General features: G+C 42.3%; 4 protein-coding genes and 1 long non-coding RNA gene across 6 annotated transcripts in view; 1 reads left to right on the top strand and 4 right to left on the bottom strand.

The window, feature by feature from the left end:
• The window catches only part of LOC134340399 (uncharacterized), a 28282-nt gene extending 11989 nt beyond the window's left edge, over positions 1 to 16293 (top strand). The window contains exon 3 of the long non-coding RNA XR_010016542.1: positions 14990 to 16293. This is a non-coding gene — a long non-coding RNA (uncharacterized LOC134340399). The remainder of the gene's footprint in view (positions 1 to 14989) is intronic.
• On the bottom strand, positions 1402 to 5063 carry hoxb5a (homeobox B5a). Its single transcript, XM_063037571.1, has 2 exons — positions 4267 to 5063; positions 1402 to 3204 (listed from the first exon to the last, which is right to left on the bottom strand). Exons 1-2 carry the CDS (start codon positions 4799 to 4801, stop codon positions 2954 to 2956), a joined length of 786 nt encoding a protein of 261 aa, XP_062893641.1. The 5' UTR covers positions 4802 to 5063; the 3' UTR covers positions 1402 to 2953.
• hoxb6a (homeobox B6a) lies at positions 6761 to 8994 on the bottom strand. The gene is made up of 2 exons (XM_063037576.1): positions 8399 to 8994; positions 6761 to 7731 (listed from the first exon to the last, which is right to left on the bottom strand). Exons 1-2 carry the CDS (start codon positions 8832 to 8834, stop codon positions 7472 to 7474), a joined length of 696 nt encoding a protein of 231 aa, XP_062893646.1. The 5' UTR covers positions 8835 to 8994; the 3' UTR covers positions 6761 to 7471.
• A 30-nt stretch (positions 16294 to 16323) lies between the features above and the next one.
• On the bottom strand, positions 16324 to 18997 carry hoxb7a (homeobox B7a). Its single transcript, XM_063037577.1, has 2 exons — positions 18479 to 18997; positions 16324 to 16559 (listed from the first exon to the last, which is right to left on the bottom strand). Exons 1-2 carry the CDS (start codon positions 18876 to 18878, stop codon positions 16324 to 16326), a joined length of 636 nt encoding a protein of 211 aa, XP_062893647.1. The 5' UTR covers positions 18879 to 18997.
• A 990-nt stretch (positions 18998 to 19987) lies between these two features.
• hoxb8a (homeobox B8a) lies at positions 19988 to 23385 on the bottom strand. Of its 2 annotated transcripts, none has more exons than XM_063037575.1 (2): positions 21746 to 23385; positions 19988 to 20795 (listed from the first exon to the last, which is right to left on the bottom strand). In XM_063037575.1, exons 1-2 carry the CDS (start codon positions 22170 to 22172, stop codon positions 20521 to 20523), a joined length of 702 nt encoding a protein of 233 aa, XP_062893645.1. In that variant the 5' UTR covers positions 22173 to 23385; the 3' UTR covers positions 19988 to 20520. The 2 variants fall into 2 exon arrangements, with proteins under 2 accessions (XP_062893645.1, XP_062893644.1); XM_063037574.1 differs by having other exon boundaries at positions 19988 to 20798; positions 21746 to 23381.
• Between the last annotated feature and the right edge of the window lie 2399 nt (positions 23386 to 25784).

Genomic DNA, 25784 nt, shown 5'->3' with positions numbered 1-25784 from the left:
AAAAAGCGATGTCCTTGGCTGTCAGAGGCCTTTACTCAAAAGGCCGATTTCCGCGTTTAAGCTTTATCTGTAAACACGCTGCATAAAGCCAGATTTATCCACGCAAGAACGATGTTAAATTGCTCGCGTCATAACTGACAAAAAAAATCTAGAAATGAGAAATACGCTTTGAATTTATTTTTAAAGCTAAGTTAGGGCCGAAACGAAAGGACTGCGGTGGGGGAAGGCGGGGGGGTGTGCGGTGGAGGGTCATATTTGGTATCGGAATTATTAGAAGCGTACAAATACTAAAATGAAGAAAAACTATCATAGCCGAGTATCCCCCCACTCCTAACAATCGAACCCCCCCCCAGCGCCCACCAACGCCTAAGACACAGCACCCCGCAGACAAACGCGTCAAATTCACACTTAAATGACACGACAATTTATTCTTCAGTCCGAATTCAAAAATCTTCGACAAGCACAGTATAATATGCCAAACAAACGAAATTTCAACCAGGCAATGGTTTTACAGGAGAAACGACGGAGAGGCTGTATCAGAAAGTACATAATTCAAAGATAGTTTTAAACAACAGGCTATCTGTTTTATTTTATTTTCCGCACTGTATGCCCGCCCCCAGCAACACAGACACACAAAAACGACTTCAATCCGACGTCTCAGCGGTAAAATATTTGGAGCATCTAGCAGAGGGAAAAACATTCAGTTGCTGGGAACCAGGCCCACATATTCAATAACCGCCAAATCTTTACAGTTACTTTACAGTTTCGGCCCCAGACATGAGTAAAAGAAAAAAAACATATATATATTTGTTTCTGCAGTATTGTTAATTAATCTACAGTAATTTTACTTTCTGTTTTGGAAGCTTCGCTGGGCCCTGCACACTAAAGCAACCCGCGCTCGGTTTATAGTTCCACATAACTTACTTGAAGCCATTTAGTTCCAGCAATTTTGACTGCAGTCAGTAAAGATTTTAAAGCCTGCAGGCCCTGCTGAAGGGAAGACCTGCTGGAGTCCTCTGGAAAGGCTAGTCCACATTACGCGCTTACAGGCTGCAAACCCAGCTTGATAAAGTTCAGCGTCACCAACATTATACAGAATGTGAAATATATTGTACCTTGTCAACTCCGCAGAACCATAAAACTAACTTTAACGACCCCACGTGACTTTTGAGAGCCAGTAGGGGTATCTGCCTGCGGTATGGGCGATTTTTACGATCTAACTTTGCGATAAATACCCAATTCATTTGACATCCCAATGTCATACCGGCTTCTTCCATAAGCAGTTTGTTAGACACAGAAGGGGAGTATGCACTTTGCAAGATAGAGCTAATATTTGCTGTGTAACTTTTCTACTATCGATAAGCACTTGGACGTTCTTTTGGTAAGTTGAGTTTAACCTAACTGGGGCGGGGGGGTTACCTGTTGCACCCAAATTAACAAAAGCGCGTAGTATATCGCATAGACAAAATTTCCACCGTATAACTCTCTGGGTGAATGGGCTACAAATCAAGATGGGAGACTTTTAAACAAAAATCATGAACAGCATCGAATACTACAAAAAAAAAATCCTGATGTAGTATTTAAACAGGGGATGCTGTATTGCAGTAAAGGCCAGGACAATCCCAAACTGTAACAAACCGCTGAACAAAATGCCGCATTTACAGGATAACGCGACAAGTTGAACTCGCGCGTTGAAACTCAGAGCCGTTCGAATGCGTTCGGGGCTTAGAAGAAGGAAGATGAGCGGCGTTCCGCCCTAAGAACAGTTTTATAGAATTATATTTATAAATATAAGATGAGAGGCAATCGAAAGCTGCTAATTAACGAAAAGTAATTGCGTGCTCTGCTAATGTGCCTTTACATTGCATACGGCAGGCGGACAAGATATCGCAAAGCACGTGGCAATATTCAAGAAGTTACACACACCTTAACCATATATACCAGACTAACAATAGGTACTCCTCGGGTTCAAGAGGGCGTTTAAACTGGTCAGCTTCCAAACAAGTAAAGATACAGTACAGTTCCAATACAGTAAAGATATTACGCCACGGAGATCAGGGGTGGTAATGAGAAACTTTTCTTTGAACTTTATTTCGCATTGAACTACAAACAATTACAAAAAAAAAAGAGAGCGAGAGAGAGCTTGTTGGCAACATAGTGTCGGATGGACGTCGCTGATTTCTACACAAAATATGCCACTGAACACTCTGTCCCATTACAGACTAGCTATTAGGTAACATTATAAACATTTTTTCCTATTATTTACAACCATTATATCTCACTAAATAATCGTGGCTGAATTCAGAATCTATCCAAGTGTATTAGCTTTCAACATGGAATTTCCACATATGCACGTTGTTTAAAATCACGGACAGCAGTATAGATAGGAAATTTCAGAAGATATATATATATATATATAATGAGTGTGTGTGTGTGTGTGTGTGTGTGTGTGTGTGTGTGTGCATGTATATACACACACACACACACACAGACACATATACATGCACACACATTTGAAGGTTGAAAGTGCAAGAGCAAAGATTTTAGCATTTTATCGACGCGGGGGAGGAGAGGAAGATCAAATTGTACAACGTGTCAATTATAAATAAGTTAGACAATTTACAATCCACCAAAAGAAAGACCATGCTACGTTTTTTTTTCAACAGAGCACCAACAGTTCACTGACAGACAAATGTGTAACAGCAACAAGCAATGAGCAGCTATAGGGGTACACTGGAGGACAGAAGAAAACAAATTGTTAGCGGGAGCGCAGAAAAAAAGTTTAAGTAATTTATTTTTTAAATATTTACCAACACGTGGGGAGAGAGAGAGAGAGAGAGAGAGAGAGAGAGAGAGAAAGAGGGAGAGAGGTGGGGGTGGGGGGGGGGAGGGACGGTGTCTGGCTGTACAGTACTGATGTGCGGTGTCCTTTCGTGTTTTGCCCGCTATTTTGTTAGGGCTGGAACGCGCTTGTCCCGGCCGACATGCTCATACTTTTCAGCTTATTGTCCTTTTTCCATTTCATCCGGCGATTCTGGAACCAAATCTTTATCTGCCGCTCAGAGAGACACAGAGCGTGAGCAATCTCTATCCTCCGCCGTCGGGTTAGATATCTGTTAAAGTGGAACTCCTTTTCTAATTCCAGTGTCTGAAAACGGGTGTAAGCGGTTCTGGCTCTTTTCCCGTCGGGTCCACCCATACCATCTGTTAATAAACACAGTCAGGTTTTTTTTTATATATATCCAATGCTCTATTATCTATCCACGAAAAGATTCATTTTTTTAAAAAAGCAGAATACTAGACCTTTAAAGTTCCAACCTTCCCTAGCCCGGGGCCCCTGCGGACATGGTGTGTCAAAATTAAAGTATATTCTCTCCGATCTGATTTCCTATTAATTATCATTTTTTTTCTTTTCATTGTCTGACCATGTAACCTGTGTCCTGACGGCTGTGGTTCTAATTATACACACACACACACACACACACATACACACACAAAACACACACACACACACACACATACACACACACACACACAAAACACACACACACACACACACACACACACACACACACACACACACACATACTGGTAACATACTGTCTCTCTGTCTCTCTGTCCCTCTCCCCCCTCTCTCTCTCTCTCTCTCCCACACACACACAAAGGCAACATACACGCGCTCGTACACACACACACACACAACAGACACAACAGACACACACACAACAGACACACACACACACACACTCACACACACACACACACACACACACACACAACAGACACACACCACACACACACTCACACACACACACACACACACACACCACACACAAGTTCGCATCTTTTTTTTAAAAGAAGATCCCTAAATTGCAAATAGCTACATGTAAAATTGATTCCGGTAACACTGATTATCCAGAGAAACTGCACAGAGCTCTTTGTTATTTTGGTGACCGTGCTATACAAGTCATAGCCTCTGTCACCAATTTCTATATACCATATAATATTTACAGTTTATCCGCATTAAATACCATACCAATATTTACTGAATTTTAAGGGTCTTCTTACCGGGTATATTTCATGCACGTTTTAAAATTGTGCTTTACGGATTTAAATTCAATTTGCTAGGGGAAAAAAAAAATCCCCAATTAAGTTTCTGCAGAGCAAATGGAAAACAATTGCTTAGGTTCTGTGTCGCTCAGGTTGGATAATCGGTCGCTAAGAATTACTTGACTGTAGAGTACTAGACAGAAAATGAAAGTGTACCGTGTGCAATGTGTAGTTTTCTCATCCAAGGAAATATTTGTGGCTGCTGTTCTGGTGTGGTTGGCTGTGTTGGCTCTTGCTGTGTCCTGGTGTGGCTGTTGTTGGTGGCTTGAGTGCCCTCTTCGGCATCTGAAGATGCTCCGGCCTCGTCCATTTCTGTAAAATTACTTGCTGAACTAGAGGAGGTAGTCGGGTCGGCTGGGGGACCCTTGGTTCCGTGAGTGTCCTTGCCGGAAGAAGAGAGGGGTTCTGGAGATGACAGAGTGCAGCTCGCTGTTTGCCTGAACCTGGTTTCTGTAGCTGAAGGATAGCTTCTCGAGTTCTCTGTATTAACCACCCCAAAGTGGTTAGATGAAGCTGAACGGGTGATGCTAAGGTCCATACCATTGTAGTTGTAGCCGTAAGAGCCTGTATGCATGGTGCCTGAATCCCTGTATGGTCCGTTCTCGGAGCTGCTCGACCCATAATTAAGTAACTGATAATCCGGGCCATTTTGATAGCGACCGGAGAATGAGTTTACAAAGTAAGAGCTCATTTGGGTTTTTTTGGGTTGATTTGTGGCTGTTAGTCGTTATAACCCAGTCCTACACGATTTATGATATATTAATGAATTATAGAAATGACTGTACTTCGTTCGCTTCTATGTATGCGGCCAAATATGGGGGGTGCGAGTCGGAATCACGTGCTTTTGTTGACCAGTCGTAAATTCTCACTGATGACCTCAAGGGGTAATTCATGCTCTATGGTTACAAATAATGACGATCCGTGAATCGTTACGCCATGCGAATGCAAGGCTCCAAATGGTGGCCAGGTTTGCAGAGTGCGCCACCTACCGGGCTCCGTCAAAACACGCGATTTAAGGTCACTGCATATCTATTAACATCGGCATAGCATTAATAGCAAAATTACCCCCCCAAAAATGCCCTGTTTAAAAAATGTGCCTACCTAGAAAATCATAGCTTCCAGTATTCTGCTGCGTCGTGTTACCTGTTTTGCTCAATCTTTGACCGTGTATTTGTTCAAAAACGCGAAAGAATAATCAAAAATGTTAAAGCGTAATACGGCGATTCAATTATCTTTCAATTGAATGGGAAATCACGCTTTATAGCTGTACTTGGAGTGGGGCAATTTATTTCGTTTTTGACTAGATACATTTAAAAACAATTAAGCTTGCCATCCTTGACTCGTCAGTAAAATGTACCCGGTCACTGTCTTATGCTTGTCTACTATCGACGAGAGAACCTTACAATTTCCACCATAGTGCAATTTCAATATGTTAACAAGATTAAACTTCGTTCCCAACCTTGGTAACTCGTAGGCATAAAGTATCGGATTAGTTTTAAAAAAAACTTTTTACTTAAAATTTGCACGGACTATTTTAAGGCAAAACACGGGCTAAATCTTAGAAAGTTATAGATTGTTTCATTTCTGCCCTACCTTCCGTACTCTGGGCTGCGTGGACAGCCCATTTATTATTAGTACACTCTGTACTTTTAGATAATTACCTACAGAAAATGAACCCCAGAACCAGTCTGTATCCCCTCTCCCATTCCCTGTTAATGTCCCTTTCTTGAAATTAACCAAACGCGGGATAGATAATATTAATTATTATTCTGGAGACCTGATTTTTTTTCTCTCTCTCTCTCTCTGTTTTGATCTGCGCATTAGCTAGGTACCTTTGTAGGACCTTTTTTCACTGGATCAGGGCAATGCAACTCACCTCCTAGGGAGTTCACTTCCTGGGGATAGTTGGAAATGCCTTATTTTTTTCAGCACTCTTTCGTAATTTTGTATTTTGCTCGATTTTGGGAGGCTTTAAACCTTCGCCAGGCTGATTCTGTGTTACTTTTGCGGGCGGTTGCAGTGGCGACTAGAGAGGACGGTGGACTCAAAACGAGCCTTAACACAGTGTTATTGTTGGAACATGTAGTCGTTCCAATGGACGGCTGCCGAAAAAAAATCTTCTTCACATGTTTAAGCAACGGCGACTAAAACAATTGAAGCCAGCGAGGTAATTGTTAAATCCCGCAAAGCCATTCGCCTTTTCTCTCTCCCCCGATAAAACATCTGATCACGAATCTTAGAGATTCGAGTAACAAATCAACGATTAATGATTATATGATCCAGTCCAGAATTATTTTTTAAATGAAGGAGGAAGCTGATTACTGAAAATGAAATTTAAATAGGTTTGATGGGAAAGGATAGAGATAAATCAATTACGAGCAAAACAATGAGGAAGCTGTCAACTTTTTTTTGTTTTGTGATAGATTGTAACATTCTTTGTAGCATTTTATGATTAGAATGTAACAATACTGCTCCTATGTCTTACGGTCTTATGGTAACCGGGATTCAGATAAGCCATGTGTAGCTGTATTGAAAATTCACTTCCATTAGAACCTCTGTGGCATTTACACCCGATATGATCACTGAATTTAAAAAGGACACAAAATTGGCTTTTTTTTAAAGAAAAAAAACTTTTATTATAACCCTCAGACAGGAAACCTCCAGTTTCTCCCCAAAAATATTATAACACACACACTACAAACACAATAACGTTTATTTGACCGAGAAACACAAATAAAAAAAAATAACTCGATTCTGAAGGCATTTGCTTCTATTTCCCCTCGCTTGGTTTACGGGGGGGAGGAAAACACAATCCAAAATACAATATTTAGACTTTCACCGTGTAACTTACACACGCAGGCACACGCAGTTCCACACATGCACGCACACACACACACACACACACACACACTCACTCACTCACATAAGATAAATCCCAAAAAAGAAGTTGTGTTCACAGTGCACAAAAAAAATACAGCTAAATTAAACTAGAGAGCTGAAATCAACCTCAGCAAAAACAAAAAACAAAAATCACATTATTGCAACACGCTCAGTTGAGATATAGAGAATTCATGAAATACAGCTAGTGTTTCTTTCAAACTATTAACACCAATCTGAAACAATGGCCGCCTGGATAGCCTAACGGAATGCATAACTTTATAATAAATCTTACAACGAATACAGAAATGCACATCTGCACTGATGCGAAACACCAAGCAAAATGTAAACTTTTAATATTTATTATTTAATATTTTTTAAATAAAGAACTGCATAGCGTTCCCCTTCCAATCTATTTGTTACTGTTGTTGTTTGTTGTTGTTTTGTGTGTGTGTGTGTGTGTGTGTGTGTGTATGTGTGGTTTTCACTCAGTAGATTTTTCTTCTGTCTCTTCTCCGCTTAATTGCGGGTTGGTCAGTAACTTGTTCTCCTTTTTCCACTTCATGCGCCTGTTTTGGAACCAGATTTTGATCTGGCGCTCCGTGAGGCAAAGGGCGTGTGCAATCTCTATCCGGCGCCTCCTGGTCAAGTAGCGGTTAAAATGAAACTCCTTCTCCAGCTCCAAGGTCTGATATCTGGTGTAGGTCTGCCGCCCGCGCCGCCCGTTCGGGTTAAACGCCGAGGCTTGAAGGGGCAGAAATGTGGAGAGAGGGCAGGAAAGAGAAAGGGACAGCGTTAAGCATGAGATGACTATTACACACAATATGGAAAGTATTCAGAAGCATGCAAATTTAAAGTGATGCACACTGATTATATTGGGTGTTGTAGGCTGTGCTTTATATGCCCTATTTTTAAACAAAATATTGGACATTATCGGGCGTGTTTTTTAGTAGATTGCCGGGTGAGCACTCTCAAATCTGAGACAATATGTCGTGGCGTAGCTTCTCCCTGGGTTATGTCAGGACGTTCTAACCAATGGGCCTTGTAAACTGAGCATTATAATCTTTAAGGGGGCATTGTGCGGCTTCTTTTATGCAGGTTGATATGTTTACATTAATATAGTGATATCCTTGTGCACATAGAGATGTCAATATTATGAACCAGCCCTTGAATTTTACTAAATTATCCAGAATCTGCAGAGGAGCGGCGATTTATAATTTCAGGTGAAATCCGCCAGAGTAAAATGCATTAAAGTGTCTTGGAATTGTTTAATGTTAAATATTCTCTTGTAACAAAAATTGGGGTGCAATGATATGAATGTCCACTTCTAGTTCTACTCAATGTAAACATACGCTTTAAAAAAAGTATTTTCGATTAAGTAAGTGAAACATTAAAGTAATGTAAAACTTACCACCGCTGGAATTCACTCTTTGCATCCAGGGATAAACGGGGAGCGAACTCTTCTGGTCCTCCAGGTCTCCGTATAAAATTCTGTTGTGGGCACACTCGGATTTGCGTTGCTCGGCGTTAAAATGCGTAGGGTCTTCCAGTGAGTGGTATTTGGAGCTGGTGGCCGAAGCCCCGCAGGAGGAAGGGTCCTTCTCTCGGTAGAAACTGGGGACACCGTAATCGCAGGACGTTCGATTGCACCCATAAGTCCCGTTGGCTTGTTGATAGTAAGAGGATGATGGGCAGGTTTTATCCTGGATGCCCGTAGACCCATAGGTGGCTGGATAGTGTCTTAGAGGGTCGTAGCCGGAGGAGTATAACGGGATCTGCCCGAGGAAGGACTCCTGACCATTGGCAAGAGTCACAGGGAAAGTGGAGTTCACAAAATAAGAACTCATTTGCCGGCTTGCAATGTTATGATTTGTTGTGTATTAGTCCAAGTGCCTGCGCTATTAGCGAGATGTCTTTGATTCGGGATGGCCAAGTGCCAGAAAGGACAGAAGGAAATACAACCATCTGATCACGGACTGACCAATGGCGATACCGTTTGATAGTAAAATAGCACCCAGGAGGGACTTTCCGTGAATCAGAAACGCTCACAGAGAGAGAGAGAGAGAGAGAGAGAGGCACATGTGATGGGAAAAGTCCCAAACAGAGACAGAGGGAGGGGGTGGGAGGGGGGGGGGTGTGAAATAAAAATCACCGCATCTTTACATTTAAACTATTAAAACGCACAAAGTTCCGCATCTAATTAACATCAGCTTTCAGCGCCGTGTAAACAACGACACAATGCATTCTCCCAGACTAAACAAAACCAGAGAGAGAGAGGAAAAAACAAAACCCAACCAGTATTCTCCGATTCAGAGAATAATTCACTAATCACTTATTAACTCATTTTTATAGCTTTCCGGTTTTACAACCAGGGGTCCTTTTTCCCCCCAAAATAAAGGGACCCGGTTTCAACTTCGACTGTTGTTGTTAAAGATGCCTTCGGCGTCTTTAACTGTCATTAAGAGTGCCATCTTCCAGTTACTTAGGGAAACCGATTTTTTTTTTTGACATGTTATAGAGTTGAGATTATATACAGTGTATCGGCGGCTTGTGCACACAAAAAAAGTTCCTGATAGTCGCTTATTCTGTTTGTGTTGCAGTCAGTTCTCCTGCCTAAGAATATGCGATTCGGCGACGAGGGGTTAACCCTGAACAACAACAAATAAAAGAGAACTTCCCAATATTTAATTGAAACCACAAAGGCGAACGGAAGAAACTTTCAAAGGGGGGATAAAAAGGCAACTCCCCCCATCCCCCCCCCCCACACCCCCGCCACTACCAAAAACAGAATGGGAATTGAATCAACTGCAGAACGCAAGCAAGCGCTATCGAGAGGCATTGGGACTTCGCGGAATAACAGGCTCTCTTTCTTAAGAAAAGTTTTCATCAAAGCAAGACAGAGAACTATAGAAAACATCTCAAGATATATTGACGCCCCAACTTGTGTTAACATCGACCGCCTTTGTAAAACAGCAACGTTTCAACGACAAGTACTGTACTGTGTACATATAATATAAAATGATACAATATATATATAATTTGATAAATGTAGGCATATGTAAGTATGCTCCGTTTAACATAAGTGAACTATATCAGGGACTTATTACACGCAGTTAGCAATGAATGCACAATTATTGTTGCCTCTTGCGTACTTAAAAAGCTGCTGGCTGATGGTAGAACCACGCTTAGCTCACAAATCGATGTATACTAATTGATGAACATATATCAGTTTGCAGCTCCGATTTCAACATTCCATACTATGTTCTATTTCACTCTTAAACTGAGGCTTGTGCTAATAAAACAGTTTTTTTTTGCATTTTAATTCTGAATTTCGTAAAGTGTGTTTTTTTTCCCCCTCCCTTGCAATCGCTTTTGCAATGGGTCTGTAGGGATTGGGAGAGATAAGGTTGTGGAATATTATTCTATGAATGCCAACGCATGTTTTACTCGGGTTATTCAACTCACGGTTCTTATTTTGGGGGAAAATATACACGGACATGTTGGGTCCATCTGTCCGAGTCCAAGCTTTATATATATATATAAAATCAGATGGTGTTTGGGCCATTCTAACTTTATATAGAAGCGCATAGATAATTATATATATATAGACACATAATTATTTTGTCTTTTTTAACTACTGGATAACACGAGAGTGTCAGGGAGTTTATTTTGGAGCATTTTTTTTTTCCTGCTCCTCCGGAATGCAACTCTTCCTGATCTCAAGCATATCTGTTTCGAAGAACCGTAAGCTGAACAGCGAGCAGAAGGCAGAAATTAAAGAAAGATCTTCCTCCTCATCTTCCTCCAAACCCGCTCCTCGCCCACCCCGGTCCTCGATCATTTTCAGTTGCGGGCATTTTCCTGGTGTTAGAAACATGTTGGTTTGAGCAGAGCGGTAAACACAATGCAGGGGCAAGCGGTTGAACTTTTCCTATCTGAGGCATTTCCACTCCTTAAAATGACGCCCTCTTGAAATGACGGCGTCTGGAGGCAAACCAAAATTCCAGTGTACACCAGAGAATAGAATATATATCTATATATATGCGTGTGTATGCTTGTGTGTGTGTGTATATATATATCTCCCTCCTATCACCTTGTTTTTGAAATGCGGCGGCATAGATACGAAGCGTCATTTGGCAGCATCATTGAAATACTCTCAGTACATAAAATAACCGAGGCCAAAATCGATAGCTAACTGATGTGGGGTTGTGTTTTTTTTGGGGGTGGAGAGGGATTTGGCTTTATTTAATGCCACCGTTTCCCTCTTCATGCACAAATAAATATCACAAACGCTGCTGTAAATTTAGATTGAATGTGTGAAGATCGTTGCATTTTATTTAGAATGGAACGAGGTAAAGTCTGGAACCATGTCCGCTTTATTCCCCTCTGATAATTATTTAAACCGAGTCCGAGAGAAACAGAACTGGCATTATAAAACTCGGCGAACTAAACTTCATAAGATTATAACTGCTTTGATCCACAATTTTCTTAATGCTGGGCTAAAAAAAATGGCTACTATCAAACTGAGAGGCATTAATATTCAATGCATTCGAATTGGGGGGGTGAGTGGAGAGAGACCTCGATATCCTGCAACTTTCCCGTAGAAAATATTGTGGAAAAATTGCAATGTATTTATATACAAACGGTAGAAATGAACCCAGGATCTATGAATAATTCATTTGAATTTTCGCTGCTATATTTTTGTCATATTTTAAAGAGGATACCCATGTTTTTATTCCATTCCACCTCACTTCCTGACCATTGAAATTGGCCACCTAACTTTCTGGTCTCGATTTCGACATATTTCTGCCGCGGAGGGCGTTAAAATCTTCTTTTCAAAGTGCGAGGACTGAAGGAGAGGGGAGTGGGGGTGATAGTAGTGGTGAAAATAACCACTGGTAGGACTGTAAAAGGCAAAAGTTCGTTTACAACAGGTTTGGTTACGCTTGAAATAGCAGCGGGTCTTTGGTACATTATTGTAGTACGGATTCTCAGCTAGGGCCAGGCGAAAGTCGGCCCATGGCTATTGCACTAGCCGATATCAGATTGTAATGAGGATTTTTTTCCCCCTTCTCTCTCCAGTGAGAGAGGTTTGCAAAGTAATGTTGAAAACCTGAAAGGCGGATTAAATTTGAAACGGATTTAGAGCTGCCACCCGGACTTTTGCTTAACAGGATTTGCTAAAAAAAAAATGGCTGCTATCAAACTGAGAGGCATTAATATTCAATGAATTCAAATTGGGGGGGGGGGGGAGAAGCGAGACCTCGATATCCTGCGACTTTCCCGTATGAAATACTGTGGAAAAATTGCAATGTATTTATACATGAGCTCAGTTCTATTCCATGGCGTGGAATTGCTCCTTTGTTGAGGGGGGGTGGGGGTCAGAAATAGGAGGAAAGCGAGTAATTAATTTGCCTCTGAAATGCACGGAGGGCTAGCAGTCGAATATATAGAGCTAAAAGGTTAATTTTAATCGCTTTCCTTTTAATTTTCGCATGTATCCGCGCCAGCGCGCGCACGCGCGCGTCCATGCACGTGCGCCGGCGCTTCTTTTGTTCAGCTCAGCTCCGTTGTTGTTGTTGTTGTTGTTGTTGTTGTTGTTGTTTGAGGGGAGGGGTCAGGAAAAAAAAAGAGAAAAGAAATAATAATTCTGCGGATACAGTTTCTTCCCTGCTGCCTCTTTAATTTTCCGACTTCTGCAGGTCCATGAGAACGCAAGGTGGCGGTATTAAGCAACAAATGCTTTCTCCCCGCCCCTGCTGCTCCCACTCCCGCCCTCTAGAACAGCGAGAGAGAGAGAGGAAAAAATTCCCGAGTAGACTTATATATTACCAATGCAGAACTACCAGGCTTTGCTTGCGGACCATTGTAAACCACGGCGACCTAAACGCCATCGTACATTATATCGTCTTACAGCCATCCGCTGTTGATGCAAGACGATACCTTAATGCACCCAAACAGAAATAAAAGATCTGTCTCACAGCATGAAGGTACGAATTTGTAACTCCGGCACCGTCTCCCGACTCAGTGCGAATTATTGACAACCATCAGGCACAATAGGAAGAATATACTTGTATCTATATATCACTACGAACAACACAATCATAATACGTCTCTGCGTCACACTGTCCCGCTTTCCTGCTCTGCTCGGGATAAAACTGTTTACGTATCGAGCGACCCACGAGAAAAAAAAATAGATAAACTATCTCGAAACCCAATTAACATGGCCATACAGCGGAGTTCGTCCCTGAGCACAGTCACAGATTTGTCAGTTCTCCTACTGTTACATCTTACAGCCGACGCCTTACTTGTGCACCGCAGACACCCAACGCAGAAAGACTAACGGAAACCAAATTAGCTCCAGAGGCTGAGGTCTGCCATTTGAATTAAAGAAACATCCTCCACAGCACCCTCATACAACAGTCTCCCCCTCCCCAAAAAAAAAGCCTTATCAGAGAAAGAAAGAAAAACAGCAAAGATATTCTCCAACTGACGTCAACAAATATCGAAATGCTTCCTCTATGGCTATCTTCCTGCCCCGGTGATACGCTCCACACAGTTTGTTTAGCCGAATGTTAAAATATATATATACCAGTTGTAAAGTGCTGATGTTCACCTTACCTTTCGCTGTCTGTGATTTTGTTTCGAGTTTTTCCCCCATTTCACTTTGAAACCAGCGCGATATTTTTTTTTGGTCACGCACAGTATTGTCCCAAACTGATAGCCGTCGGTTAGCCCCCGCACCCGCAGACTGGTGGTGGGTGGGTGGGTGGGTGGGTGATAGTGGGTTGGGGGGGGGACTTCATGGCTCTGTCATGTACACGGGAATTCGGAACTGGAGCCTCTTTGAAAAATGATATCGTCCACATCACTGAGGTTTGCGCCACCGAGAGTCCACCGCTGAGGTTCCCAACCGACAGACAAGTGGCAGATTTGCAAAAAAAAGGGGGGGAAATCGCATTTACTTTATATGTGCGTGTATGTGTGTGTGTGTGTGTGTGTGTGTGTGTGTGTGTGTGTGTGTGTGCCTGTGTGTGTATGTATGTGTGTGTGCATGTATGTGTGTGTGTGTGTGTGTGTGTGTTTGTGTGTGTGTGTTTTCAGCTCCAATGGTAACTACGAAAGTTTGAAAAAAAAAGCACTATAGAAGCCCCGAGGAGGACACAGAACCGACCCAAGGTACGGTGGCCAAAAGACTGCTGCAATGTACTCACAAGGGAAATCATAAAAAGTTCATGCTCACGGTTGCTATCCACATGACCGGCAGCGGCCAATCGAAGGACCGATTCACTCATAAAGTTCTATCACAAAGTTGTAAATTTTCATAAAACAACAAGGAATTTATTGCATTTCTTCATGACTACCAACAACCGGCCCCCTCGCCGCCATGTTTTCAGCTAAGGCGGAATGACAAAAAAGGGGGGTTTTAATTCTTCAACCTTTTCCGAAACAAAATGTTACGATTTAAATAGCTTGCCCCCTAATTCTGCGCCACTTTAAGCCTAACCCCATTCTGCGTGGCTCCGCGGGGTTGGGGAGGAGATGTGGGAGGGGGGAATGGGGTGTGGGGGGGGGGGAAGGCCGCCGCAGATTTAAAAAAATAATTCTCGAAAGTCAAACCGTTCTTGTCGTTCTCCTTCTCCGTTCCCGCTATTTGCGGAATTCGTGCGGAAAAGAAATGTAACGTACAATTATTGCGCGGGGGTAATTACAATTAAATAACCCATTTGGTTCAACAAGATCGGCTTGACTTCATTTCAAAAGCTGATTTTCCCATTGAGTTAATTATTTCCTCCCCACGCCAACTAAAGGTAATCCCTATAATTCTGACGGTTAGCATTTAAGTGAAGTCACAGTGTTTTCGGTGTAATACTGCGCAGTTTTTCTTGGTCGATTGTTCACTCGACCTATGCATCCTAAATTACAAAAAATAAGGACCAGATCGACGATGAGTAAGACTAACCCGGCTAACTAAGTTAAAATTTGCCCTTTCCTTCCGCAGAACGCAATGTACTCGGATACCCGGAGAAGAATTGGGAATAAAAAGCCATCGATACTTAGTAGGAAAGTTGCACATCAATGCACCGATAATGTTACAATCCTCCACGCCAGGATTTGTGCCAACCGACTCCGTTTATCAGCGCTCCTAGCATAAAATCGGAGAATATTCCCTCCTGCCTGAAAGATTGCGATTTTAACGAGGAAACTAACGCACTAGGAGCCCGAATTAGGATTTGCGCACATTCTATAAAATGCATCGTGCGAGATATGTTACAATTTACAAATTCAGTCTGATATCCGGCCCCCAAATCCAGTCCTATTGTCCGCTGTGTGCCTTTATGTTAACCTTTATTTTGGACACTGCTATAGCCACAGTTCGCATATATAAACACACACACACACACACACACACAAGTATAAACTTTCTGTATAAGTCTGTTGCGTTTAAATGCCTTTTCCTGCTTAAGTAATGCCCGCGGAGAGTAAAAATTTCAGATTGTATGTTGTATACGTTCTCTGATATTAAACTGAACCATTACACAATTGAAGGAGGAGAGGAGGTTTATGTTTATAAAAAAACACTCGAGTATCAAAATCCGGCATGGAGGATGAATATTCTAGTTATTTTGTTTTTTTTTGTTTATGACTCTAAAGCCAGCCTCTGCGTTTCTGCATTACTTTGTTTTAATTGATTATCGGTAAGCGTTATCGTTGCATTAAAGCACAAAACTTGGGAGTGGAAGGCATATTAACGAAAAAAAAAATGTCCTTATTTTATTCCACGGAACAGTTTACATCCTTCATGGTAAAGCGGGTAAACTCAACAAATATAAATGGTCCATTTTTAAATATTTTTTTCCTTCTAAAAAGAAATGTACAGAGAAATGACCTTCAACACGTTCACCAGAACACCATTTTATACGGGTCGCACGTCAATGAACTGTACAGGGGTTGTGGCTACACACAGCTCCTTATTAAAACTATACTTACTAACAAGAAATTACATCATTACAGTAACAAATATAGGTCACTGACATATTTTTCCCTTTAAATACACGTGGTAAATTAATGCTAATTACAGTAACGGTCAATGCACCACATTAGAAAGCCTAATTCAAATTACTATATATAACTTGTACAATCTAGACTCGGGTCAGTCCCCCTATCTGTACAATACAAACTACAGGTCGAACAGTTACAGATTTAGGTAGTATTTTGTTTCAATGTTAAGAAATGCGGAATAAATCTCCCCATTTGCTAAGAAGTCATTGATAACGCTCTAAGGTTTTCAGAAGGTTTTTTTTTGTTCACACACACCCCCACCCACCCCTCCCTTTATTCTTCTTGCTTTTCTTCGCCTGCGTCAGTTGGGCTGGTGGTTTTGCTCTCCTTCTTCCACTTCATCCTCCTGTTCTGAAACCAGATCTTGATCTGCCTCTCGGTGAGGCAGAGCGCGTGTGCTATCTCGATGCGTCTCCGCCTGGTGAGGTACCGGTTGAAGTGAAACTCTTTCTCCAACTCCAGGGTCTGGTACCGGGTATAAGTCTGTCGACCCCGCTTCCTGTCCGAGGCTGGAGACGCCGACCGTGTAGGGACACCGAAAGACAGAGCGAAGTAGAGAGAGAGAGGGAGAAGAAAACAAAACACACACACACAAAATCACTAACAAGGTACCATCGGTCCTTTAAAAGTATAATCATCACCACCCTTCCAGCACTTGACGTTGTCACTAATTTCAACATTTTACCCCCGAATTGACAGATTCAGTATATGGCTCGCGGAAACTAACACGACTTCAATCAATATAAAGTTCGCGTTGATGTGTAATTTGAAAACTGGACCAGTTGTGTTCATTATTAAAGACAATTTACATTGTCTCAACGGCACCAATGGGTCTGAATGGTCTGCCGTGGAATGCAATTCAGAAACACGTTGATTTAATTTTCTATTTTACAATTAGCTTTGAGAAAGTTTTTTTTTAACAAAAAAAAAACATGTAGAGTAGCCTTGAACTATTGATGAATGATCTTTGTACTACATCGTCAGCGCTCTCTGGATTTCTGGATTTGGTAAATTAATGTTATGTAACCTGAAGCCGACAGGTAACTAGAAAATGGATACAACAATTTGGCGTGAAGCATAGCATTGTGGTATACCCCGTCGCCACGTCTGTGCTGGAAGGGAGCACATTCTAAATTCATTTTCACGAGGATGCGGGACAATAGAAAACACTCATAGATGGGGCGTTTGAATGGCCGCACAAGTATAACACCGGTGCTAAGATGGAACCAACCCCCCCCCCCCACTCCACCCTTCCCCACCAATATCCCACCCCAGTCCTACGACCTCCCCACCCTCAACCAAATGCACGCACATACCCAGACATACGGACACAATCACTCACAGACAGAGAGAGACACAATTGCACACACAGACACAAACACACAGACACAGACACACACACACACACACACACACACACACACACACACACACAATAACTCACATACATACACACAGACAGACAGGCACACAATCACACACATAAAACGCACACAGACACAATTACACACACAAACACACAACACACACAAACACACACAGACACAATCATACACACAAACACACAATCACACACATAACACACACACACACAAACACACAAAACACACAATCACACACATAACACACACACAGACACAATCACACACACAAACACACAATCACACACAAACACGCATACACACACTGACATTCACACACACAATCACACACATGTACACAAACACACACACAATCTCTCTCTCTCTCTCTCACACACACACACACACACGCACGCACACACCCCTCACCTTAAACGTTACACATAAACACTCTATTAGTTTCATGGTTACTTCTTTTCAAGAACTCTTTTAAGTGTATCCCACATAATTGAATTTATTCGAAAATACTTAAAAGGTTTTCGTCTGCTATCTTCTTGCACGCCCCCCCCCGCCATCCCTCTCATCATAGCTAGCCCAACAGTCCCCTGAAAACCCTCCCTCTTCCAACCGGATCCACAGCACCCGAGAACCGGAGACAAAACTTTGAAGCCAAACAGAATCGGAGCAGATTAAGGGGGATTAAACAGAGATATATGTTTATATTTTTTTAAAAGGGAGATTTGAGACTCACGGGGATATTGTTGGTTCATTGTCTTTTTTTAAAACTGGGAAAGAACAAAGGTACGAGACAAAAAAAAATGTTTCTTTGAAGTGTGTTGCCTTGTTTGTATTTCAATGGTCGCTTACCCAACTCTTATTTTTAACAAGGAGGCAATATAATCTAAATCAGTGACTTAATTGCTGGTGGGGGTAGACCTTTGAATTTTATACCGCTGTTTAGTGAATGCCATGAATGAATGTAACACCCTCCTGCCATAAAGTAATTCCCGGTCCCTCTAAGAGGTCTCGTTTTATGAGACTCCTCTTTTTTTTCTCTCTCCACATACCTGAGCTCTTCATCCAGGGGTAGATCCGGAAGTTCTCGGATTGCGGGTCTACCTCTCTCTGCTCCGACTTGCTACAACTCTGCTTGCAGGAATCCCCGGCGCCGCACATCATCGACGAGATATTGTGGTCGAACGAGGAGCAGTGTACGTTAAAAGAGTTCGCATTGAGGCCATAAGGAGACGTGTACATGGTCGGGGTCTGGTGGTGAAGGCTGTTGGCGGTGCTGTAGAGACCCGGCACTGTCGCTGCGTAAGAGGCTGACCCAGAGCCGTAGCCCGACCGCTGGGAGTTTGAGGCAAAGGCGCAAGAAGTTGTTTCGGAAAATACCCCCGTTGGAAAAACAGAAGTTCCGGCCGTATATTTCGAAAATAAAGCATTCGCATAGTACAATGAACTCATAATTTGGTCGGTGATTTGTAGGCCGGGACGTTTCAGTGTCGGTTTTACGAGGTACGGTGATATATTACGGAATTAGAGTCCAGATTTACACCAAAAGAACCCCCTTTTTCCTCCCGGCGCACGTGACAGCGGCACGTGACTAGGCGGACCAATGAGGATCAGGTTACCCATTGCTTCCTTGGTTAGGGTTTTGAAGGAATATTCTCCCAAAATAATTTTTTTTTTAAAAAATCCTGCGTCCAGATAACAATGTAACTAACTTTTAAATATAAGGCGGGGAGTAACCGGCCTTCAGTATAGAGGCTGGATTGATCGATCATTTAGAAAAGGAATGAAATGAAATCGATTCGCTTTCTGCAGGTTGGAGTCAGATTACACATTTGTCAAAACAGCATTTTTTTTTGGCCCGTTTGCGTTCTAATAAAACATAGTATAAGTTCCGATAATCGATGCCTATCTTAGTATCAGTCCGAGGTTGAGAGCAGACGCGGTGAGTCTATCTTTGCCCCCGGCCTCCACCTCCCCTCCCCAGCAGCAAATTGCAACGGTCGGGCAAACACAAACAAAAAAAAAAATCGGCATATTGACCACAAATATTGCAAAGCGAACTGCAACTTGTTCCCTTGAAGAGGGAGGGGGGGGGGAGGATTTGGCGAGCGCAAATGAGGCAAGATAACTCCAAGCATTAACTGGAGGCTCTAATAAAAAAGTCACTGAAGACAAATCGAGTCAAGTGTGATATCGATGTTTTATTGATGTTTTAATCTGCACTTTTCAATAACAGTATCCATCTACCCTATCTGCTTATGTTGTCTCTTCCGGCACGGCGCGCATATGTATCTATATGTTCTTTTAAAAATTTGCCAAATCTTTCATTCAAAGAAATTCCCTTTAAAAGGGACTTAAAAAAAACAGCGCTGTTTCCACAATCATGTATTTCAACCCCCACGCCCCAACCTCGCGGTTAATGTTCCTCTTCCCGCAGCTTGCACGTCCTAACAATGGCCCAATTTTGTGTAAAACGATAACGCACCACCGGTCCTTACAATCCCCACCCCCCCAACCCCCTCCCCACACCCCCCCCCCCACACCCCACACCCCCACCACCCTTATAAATGAAATTCGCGTTTACGGGTAGAAGTTCTCATAGGTAAACCCCAAGAAATATTTTTCCTCCGGGTTTCGTTCCCCCCTCTCTCTCTCTCTGTCTGTCTTTTAAAACGGGTTTTGCTGATGCACGTTCCGGTTCGAAGAAAACATATCTTTATTCTCTCTCTCTCTGTATATAAACACACCAAAGCCGTAAACAGTAACACAAATCTAAATCGCTAAAGCTTAAGTAGGCAGCTTCATGTTGTCGGGAAATTTAAGCTAATAGCCATTAGCTGGTATATAGTGCACACGGTTTAAATAATCTACTCTGGTATTTCAACACACGGACTAACACAATGCCCCCCAAAGAGCTTCACTTTAAATACTTTACAAGAACTCACTTAAATAACTAGAATGTTACACAATGTAAATGCCTGGTAGAAAGTTGAAATGGTCCTTTTAGTCTACAGTTCCGTACAATATTTTGTACCATACAGTAATCAGTAACGCCTGTCCCGCATCTCACGCCCGCACTTCGCTCTTTGTCATGTTAGTCATTTCCTTCGTCTTCTTTCCCTTCCTTATCCTTCGAGCTCTCCTCGATCTCGGACTTACTGCTGGGGAACTTGTCTTTGTTGTTCTCCTTTTTCCACTTCATTCTCCTGTTCTGGAACCAAATTTTGACCTGCCTCTCGGTCAGTCCCAGAGCGTGCGACACTTCGATCCGGCGTTTGCGGGTCAGATACGGATTAAACAAAAATTCTTTTTCAAGTTCCAGTGTCTGGTAGCGACTGTAGGTTTGCCTCCCTCTGCGCCGTCCTGCGGCTACTGGGTAACAGAGGAAAGGGGTGAGAGAGAGAGGGGGGGGGGTGGAGAGATAGAGAGAGAGAGAGAGAGGGGGATAGAGCAGAGCAAGTAAGAGAGAGAGAAAGAAACGGAGAGAGGAGAGAGAATGAGAGAGAGAGATAGAAATAGGGCGAGTGAGAGTGAGAGACGGAGAAGCAGAGAGACAGAGAGAGAAAAGAGTTAGAAATGGAAAGAGTTAGAAACACACAGAGTGAAGAGAGATAGAAATACAGCGAGAGAGGGGAGTGAAGAGAAAAAAGACAGACAGATAGAAAGAGAGAGAGAGAGAGAAAGACCAGCATAAATAGAGAGAGAGAGAGAGAGGGTGGAATAGAAGGAGACAGAGAGCAAAAAAAGAGGGACAGAGAGAGAGAGAAAGGGAAAGAGTGAAAGAGAGAGAGAGAAGAGTTACAGAGATAGGAGAGTGAGAGAAAGAGAGACAGAGGAGAGAGGGAGAGAGAAAGATAAAGAAAGCAAGGGGAGAAAGAGAGAGAGAGAAAGAGAATGGGAAACAAGGACAAACAGTCAGTTTCCGTAATTGTTACACCGAGGCTACCGAAACAGGATTCAAACACTCCCAAACACCATTCAATATCTCAGGAAGAACTGTGCCATAAACTAGTAATAAAGCCGCAAACGGCGCATAAAATGCTACACTTAAAAACCGCCTTCAGGACCATTAAAGAATAAAGCAATTTACAAGTACTGAAGTTTAGAATCATAAAACGCTAAAGTTACTGTGTGTGTGTGTTTTTTTTTCTCTCTTTATTGGCTCGGGAAATAAAGCTCCACTGCGTTTCTAGTATGTGCGTGTCTGTCTCTGTGTGTGTGTGTGCGAGAGAGTACCCGTGTATGAGAAAGACTTCACCCCCTTATTCTCGCGTTCACCCCCTCTTTCTTTTTTAATGTCTTTCCAGCTCGCGTCTCACCTTGCGGTCGCATCCAAGGGAATAGCTGCGTCGGAGAGGAGCTCTGCTCGGAGTTCTCCGCCTCTTCTCCCAGGCTGTTCGCCGCCGACTTGCAGTCGGGGTACTGGACCAGTTCGGCCTCTTGCTGGGCGGCGAAGATCGGCTGCCTCTGCAAGGCATCGTAACCGTAGAAGCTGCCGGGATCCCCGTGACACGTCACCGCACACGGGTTCTGCTGATACGCAGAGGTGGAGAGGGTGGCCGCGCCGTGGTGGTAGAAATCCTGAATCTGACTGGGATGTTGGAAACTTCCCCCGCTGCCGGGTCCATAAACCACGGTGGCTCTGGTACCCAGGTCCTGGCTGAACCCACAGTCATAATAATTGGGACGGAGGGTGTCCCCGCTTTTATACTTGGAAAACAGCGAATTCACAAAGTATGAGCTCATCTGGAAAGGACTAGATCTGACTGCTGAATGGAGAGAACTTGGTGTTGGGTAAACAAACAAACACGCCGAGGATTTTGTTTCTAAGAAAATTAAGCCTTCATGTTATTGATCTGAAAACACGGTATCCCGGTATCACATCTTCGTGAAGCGGTTCACTCATAAACAGTTTTCGGTCATTTACTTCCGCCCAAATGAGTTGTTTCATATTTTGCCGTCTCTTTCCATAATAATTTGCATTTATTAGCCCAACCACGTCCTATTGGCTTTGCTTCCTCCGTACGGACACTGCGCCGCGTGAAAACGGAATGGTGAGAGAGAGGGGGAATGAGAGAAGGATAGAGAGAGAGAGAGAGAGAGAGAGAGAGAGAGAGAGAGAGTGAGTGAGTGAGAGTAAGAGAGAGAGAGAGAGAGAGGGGGGAATATGCGGATTAATATATTCCACCATGTTCATTACCGGGATATCAGCCGCTTTACAGCGGATGAAATACATACGCCACCAAAAGATTGATAAGGGGAAGTAACTGTTCTGTTGTAACAGAGTGGATGGAGAGGCAGACGTTAATTTCCAAACCATTTAATGAGAATATGCGGCTCTTCCAAAGGTCAGAGTTACGTTAACAAGACACGGAAGTACAGTAGCAAACCCAAAATCTAATTACCATCAACTTTGGACCTAATTGCTATTTTTCCTCCCAAGTTATTGCAGCATAGCCGCGTGACCGGCAGTACCCTTATGCAAATTATTTGGGGATTCTTCTTCTGAAAAAAAAATTATGTTTAATCATAGTGAGGAGTTCTAGTGGTATTTAACAATTTAATGACCCGTTATCTCGTTATTAATAAAGCCTTTTATCTGGTGCTTGGACGGGGCCTGAGACACTAACAGTCAGCTGAGAACTATAGGGAAGAGATTAAGGAACTGCAAATCGCAATAAAAACGCAGTCTGCTATTGTTTATAACGCACAGTGAACTGCAGTTAGTGTCTTTATGAGACGCTCTGTGTGCAACAGTGTCATATAGGTTTTCAGAAGTGGAGGGTATGCTATTTTAAACAATGAACTTGCACACACGTACTGCAGATCTATGCACGATAATATTTAATATAAGATGCAATTAGGGAGCAGTTCCTTATGGGCTCGCATTATAGCTTGTAAATTTGTTCTCACTGAAGTTCTTATAGTCCCCAGCTCAGACGCGAGGGTTTCCTGCCGTCGCCCAAGTGCAGTGAGTCCTAATAAACAGCTCAGTGGAAAAACAAGGGAAGGCACGAACCTGCTCCGAAACAATTTAACTTTAAAACGTTATTTTAAAAAAAGTGTGAGGAAGAGCGAGAGCTAGAGACTAAATGTATAATTATTTACAAGAGTTGACACTGCTTGCTGAATTCCAGTGGAGACTTGAGGGGAAACTGTGCTAATCCTAGGTCATATATATATATATATTTGCACCATCATTTGCCTTCAAACTCAGCAATGGTGAGGTACATTGAACCCTTTGCTAATTATTGTTAAATGTTTTTATTATTTTTTGTTGTTGTTGCTGTTGCTTTGACGATTGGCTGCGAATTATTTCCAGACCCCTTCAAACTGACGCCGAAATACTTCCCAGTCCAATGCGCAAAATACTCCGTTTGCTGGGGAAGTAAGCATTGAGTTCTGTAGATTTGGTAGAGCTGAGATCCCACTGCAAACAGCCCAGATTGTACTGCTATTCGGAATTGCCCGTGTACAAACACAAGTCTAACACAAATTAGCAAGTCTTCTCGCTCTTAACGCAGTTTAGAAGTCAGATAAAATATAACATATGAAAGTAAAACTTTCCGGTATCAATTCCATTACAACTATTCGAGATCATAACGTTTATTATTTATTAAACATATTCATTAAAATATTTCTACCGATTTTCTACTGTTTAACAGTTCGCCGTTTTCCGATCTCCTATCAGTGATGTATAAACTTCCCCTCTATAGGAATCTCCCAGTATATCTGGACATCAGTAGAAAATCCATAAGCTATAAATTTCGATTCTATTCTATCAAAGGGAAAACACTGTAAATCCCAAAGTTCTTGGGCCGGGAAACAAAACAAAAACTCAGTGCGTCCAAATTTACTATGTTTAACCAAATGAGATTTTCTTTCAGATACCACGTTTCATAACATCCGCCGTGGCCTGTGGGATATTGTCAGCTAATCGAACAAGGATTTCCTCGTGGAGGAAAGAAAAGCGATGTTGAAATGTATTCACGAAATGAAGTATGTAAAATACTTTTTTTAAAAACTTTTTTTTTGGGAAAGAAGCATTCGATTCTGAAAATACTCCCGTTTCGGAACAATAATTTCTTTTGAAAAGCAGTTGCATTAAAGTTACTTTCACGTGGTAACGATAAAAATTCAATTATTCAGTAGCTTATTTAAACCGCTTATCTTCGAAAGTTTGTCCTTTCCAAGTACCTGTACCTGACGTCTGCACGACTTAACTTTAGCCGACTCCGTCCTATTTCATAAGACTACAGGGCAACTTTCCAATCGTCACAATGTTGCCGCTTTTCAGATTCAGCAACGCTTCTTGCTACATCGTGAGGTCATTATATATTCATTTTCACCCGCGACTTAACGTGAAATTTGATACAAAAATCGGAACGGATCAGTCGATTAACACGACAAAGCTCTTTTCAAAATTGCTGCTTAGCTACAACACGATTATCATCAATGCCGCGAATTTCGCACAAACGATACCTTGCTTCTTAAACGCGACCCTCTTGTGATTACAAATGGATAATTAGGTTAAGAATTTTAGGGCGTTTCTTTTAAAAAAAAACAAACTCATATCAGATGACGGGAAAAAGAGTTCACAACTTGTGAATGTCCGGCCCGCGAACACCCACGTGATTCTTGTTTTATGATGAGGTATTGTGGCCGTGACGTGCTCCAGATAGTTTTTGGGGGTTGTTTTGTTAATATTGGGGATTCCTCGATATCTTGTAAGTGTTGTTGCTGTTTTTTTTAAAAAACAAAACAAATAATTTAACATCTCTCTCTCTCTCTCTCTCCCTCTCTTTCTCTCGGCAATGTGCAGCTTTTTTATGGGTTGGGTTCCAATTTGTCCGAGAATATTTTCAACAGCACTTGCTAAGTTTAGCTTGGAGCATTTAAATTTTATGAGTTTGCAAAAGGCAGACACACACACACAACACACACACACACACACACACACACACACACAGACCCAGACCCAGACACAAACACACACACAGACACACACACATCACACACAGACACAGACACAAACACACACACAGACAGACACACACACACACACATCACACACAGACACAGACATAAACACACACACACAGACACAAACACACTGTCCATGCATAATATTCATGCTAAACACGCACGTAATTGTAATTATATACATATTTTAAAATCTATCCAAGAAACCAATCCGCTCCTACCTAAATTGTTTACAGATAAGTTTTCAGTAATTTCCGAAGGCAGTACCATCGCATTTACCGAGAGCGCTGGTTCCACGTACACCTAAACACGCAGTATCACAGCGAGAGTTGTCTATTATGGGTTAATGCCCAGACTTCAGTTTCATTTTCTGTT

The sequence above is a fragment of the Mobula hypostoma genome, chromosome X1 (assembly GCF_963921235.1).
Source record: "Mobula hypostoma chromosome X1, sMobHyp1.1, whole genome shotgun sequence".
Taxonomy (NCBI): domain Eukaryota; kingdom Metazoa; phylum Chordata; class Chondrichthyes; order Myliobatiformes; family Myliobatidae; genus Mobula; species Mobula hypostoma.
This window is presented reverse-complemented; position numbering and strand designations above follow the sequence as displayed.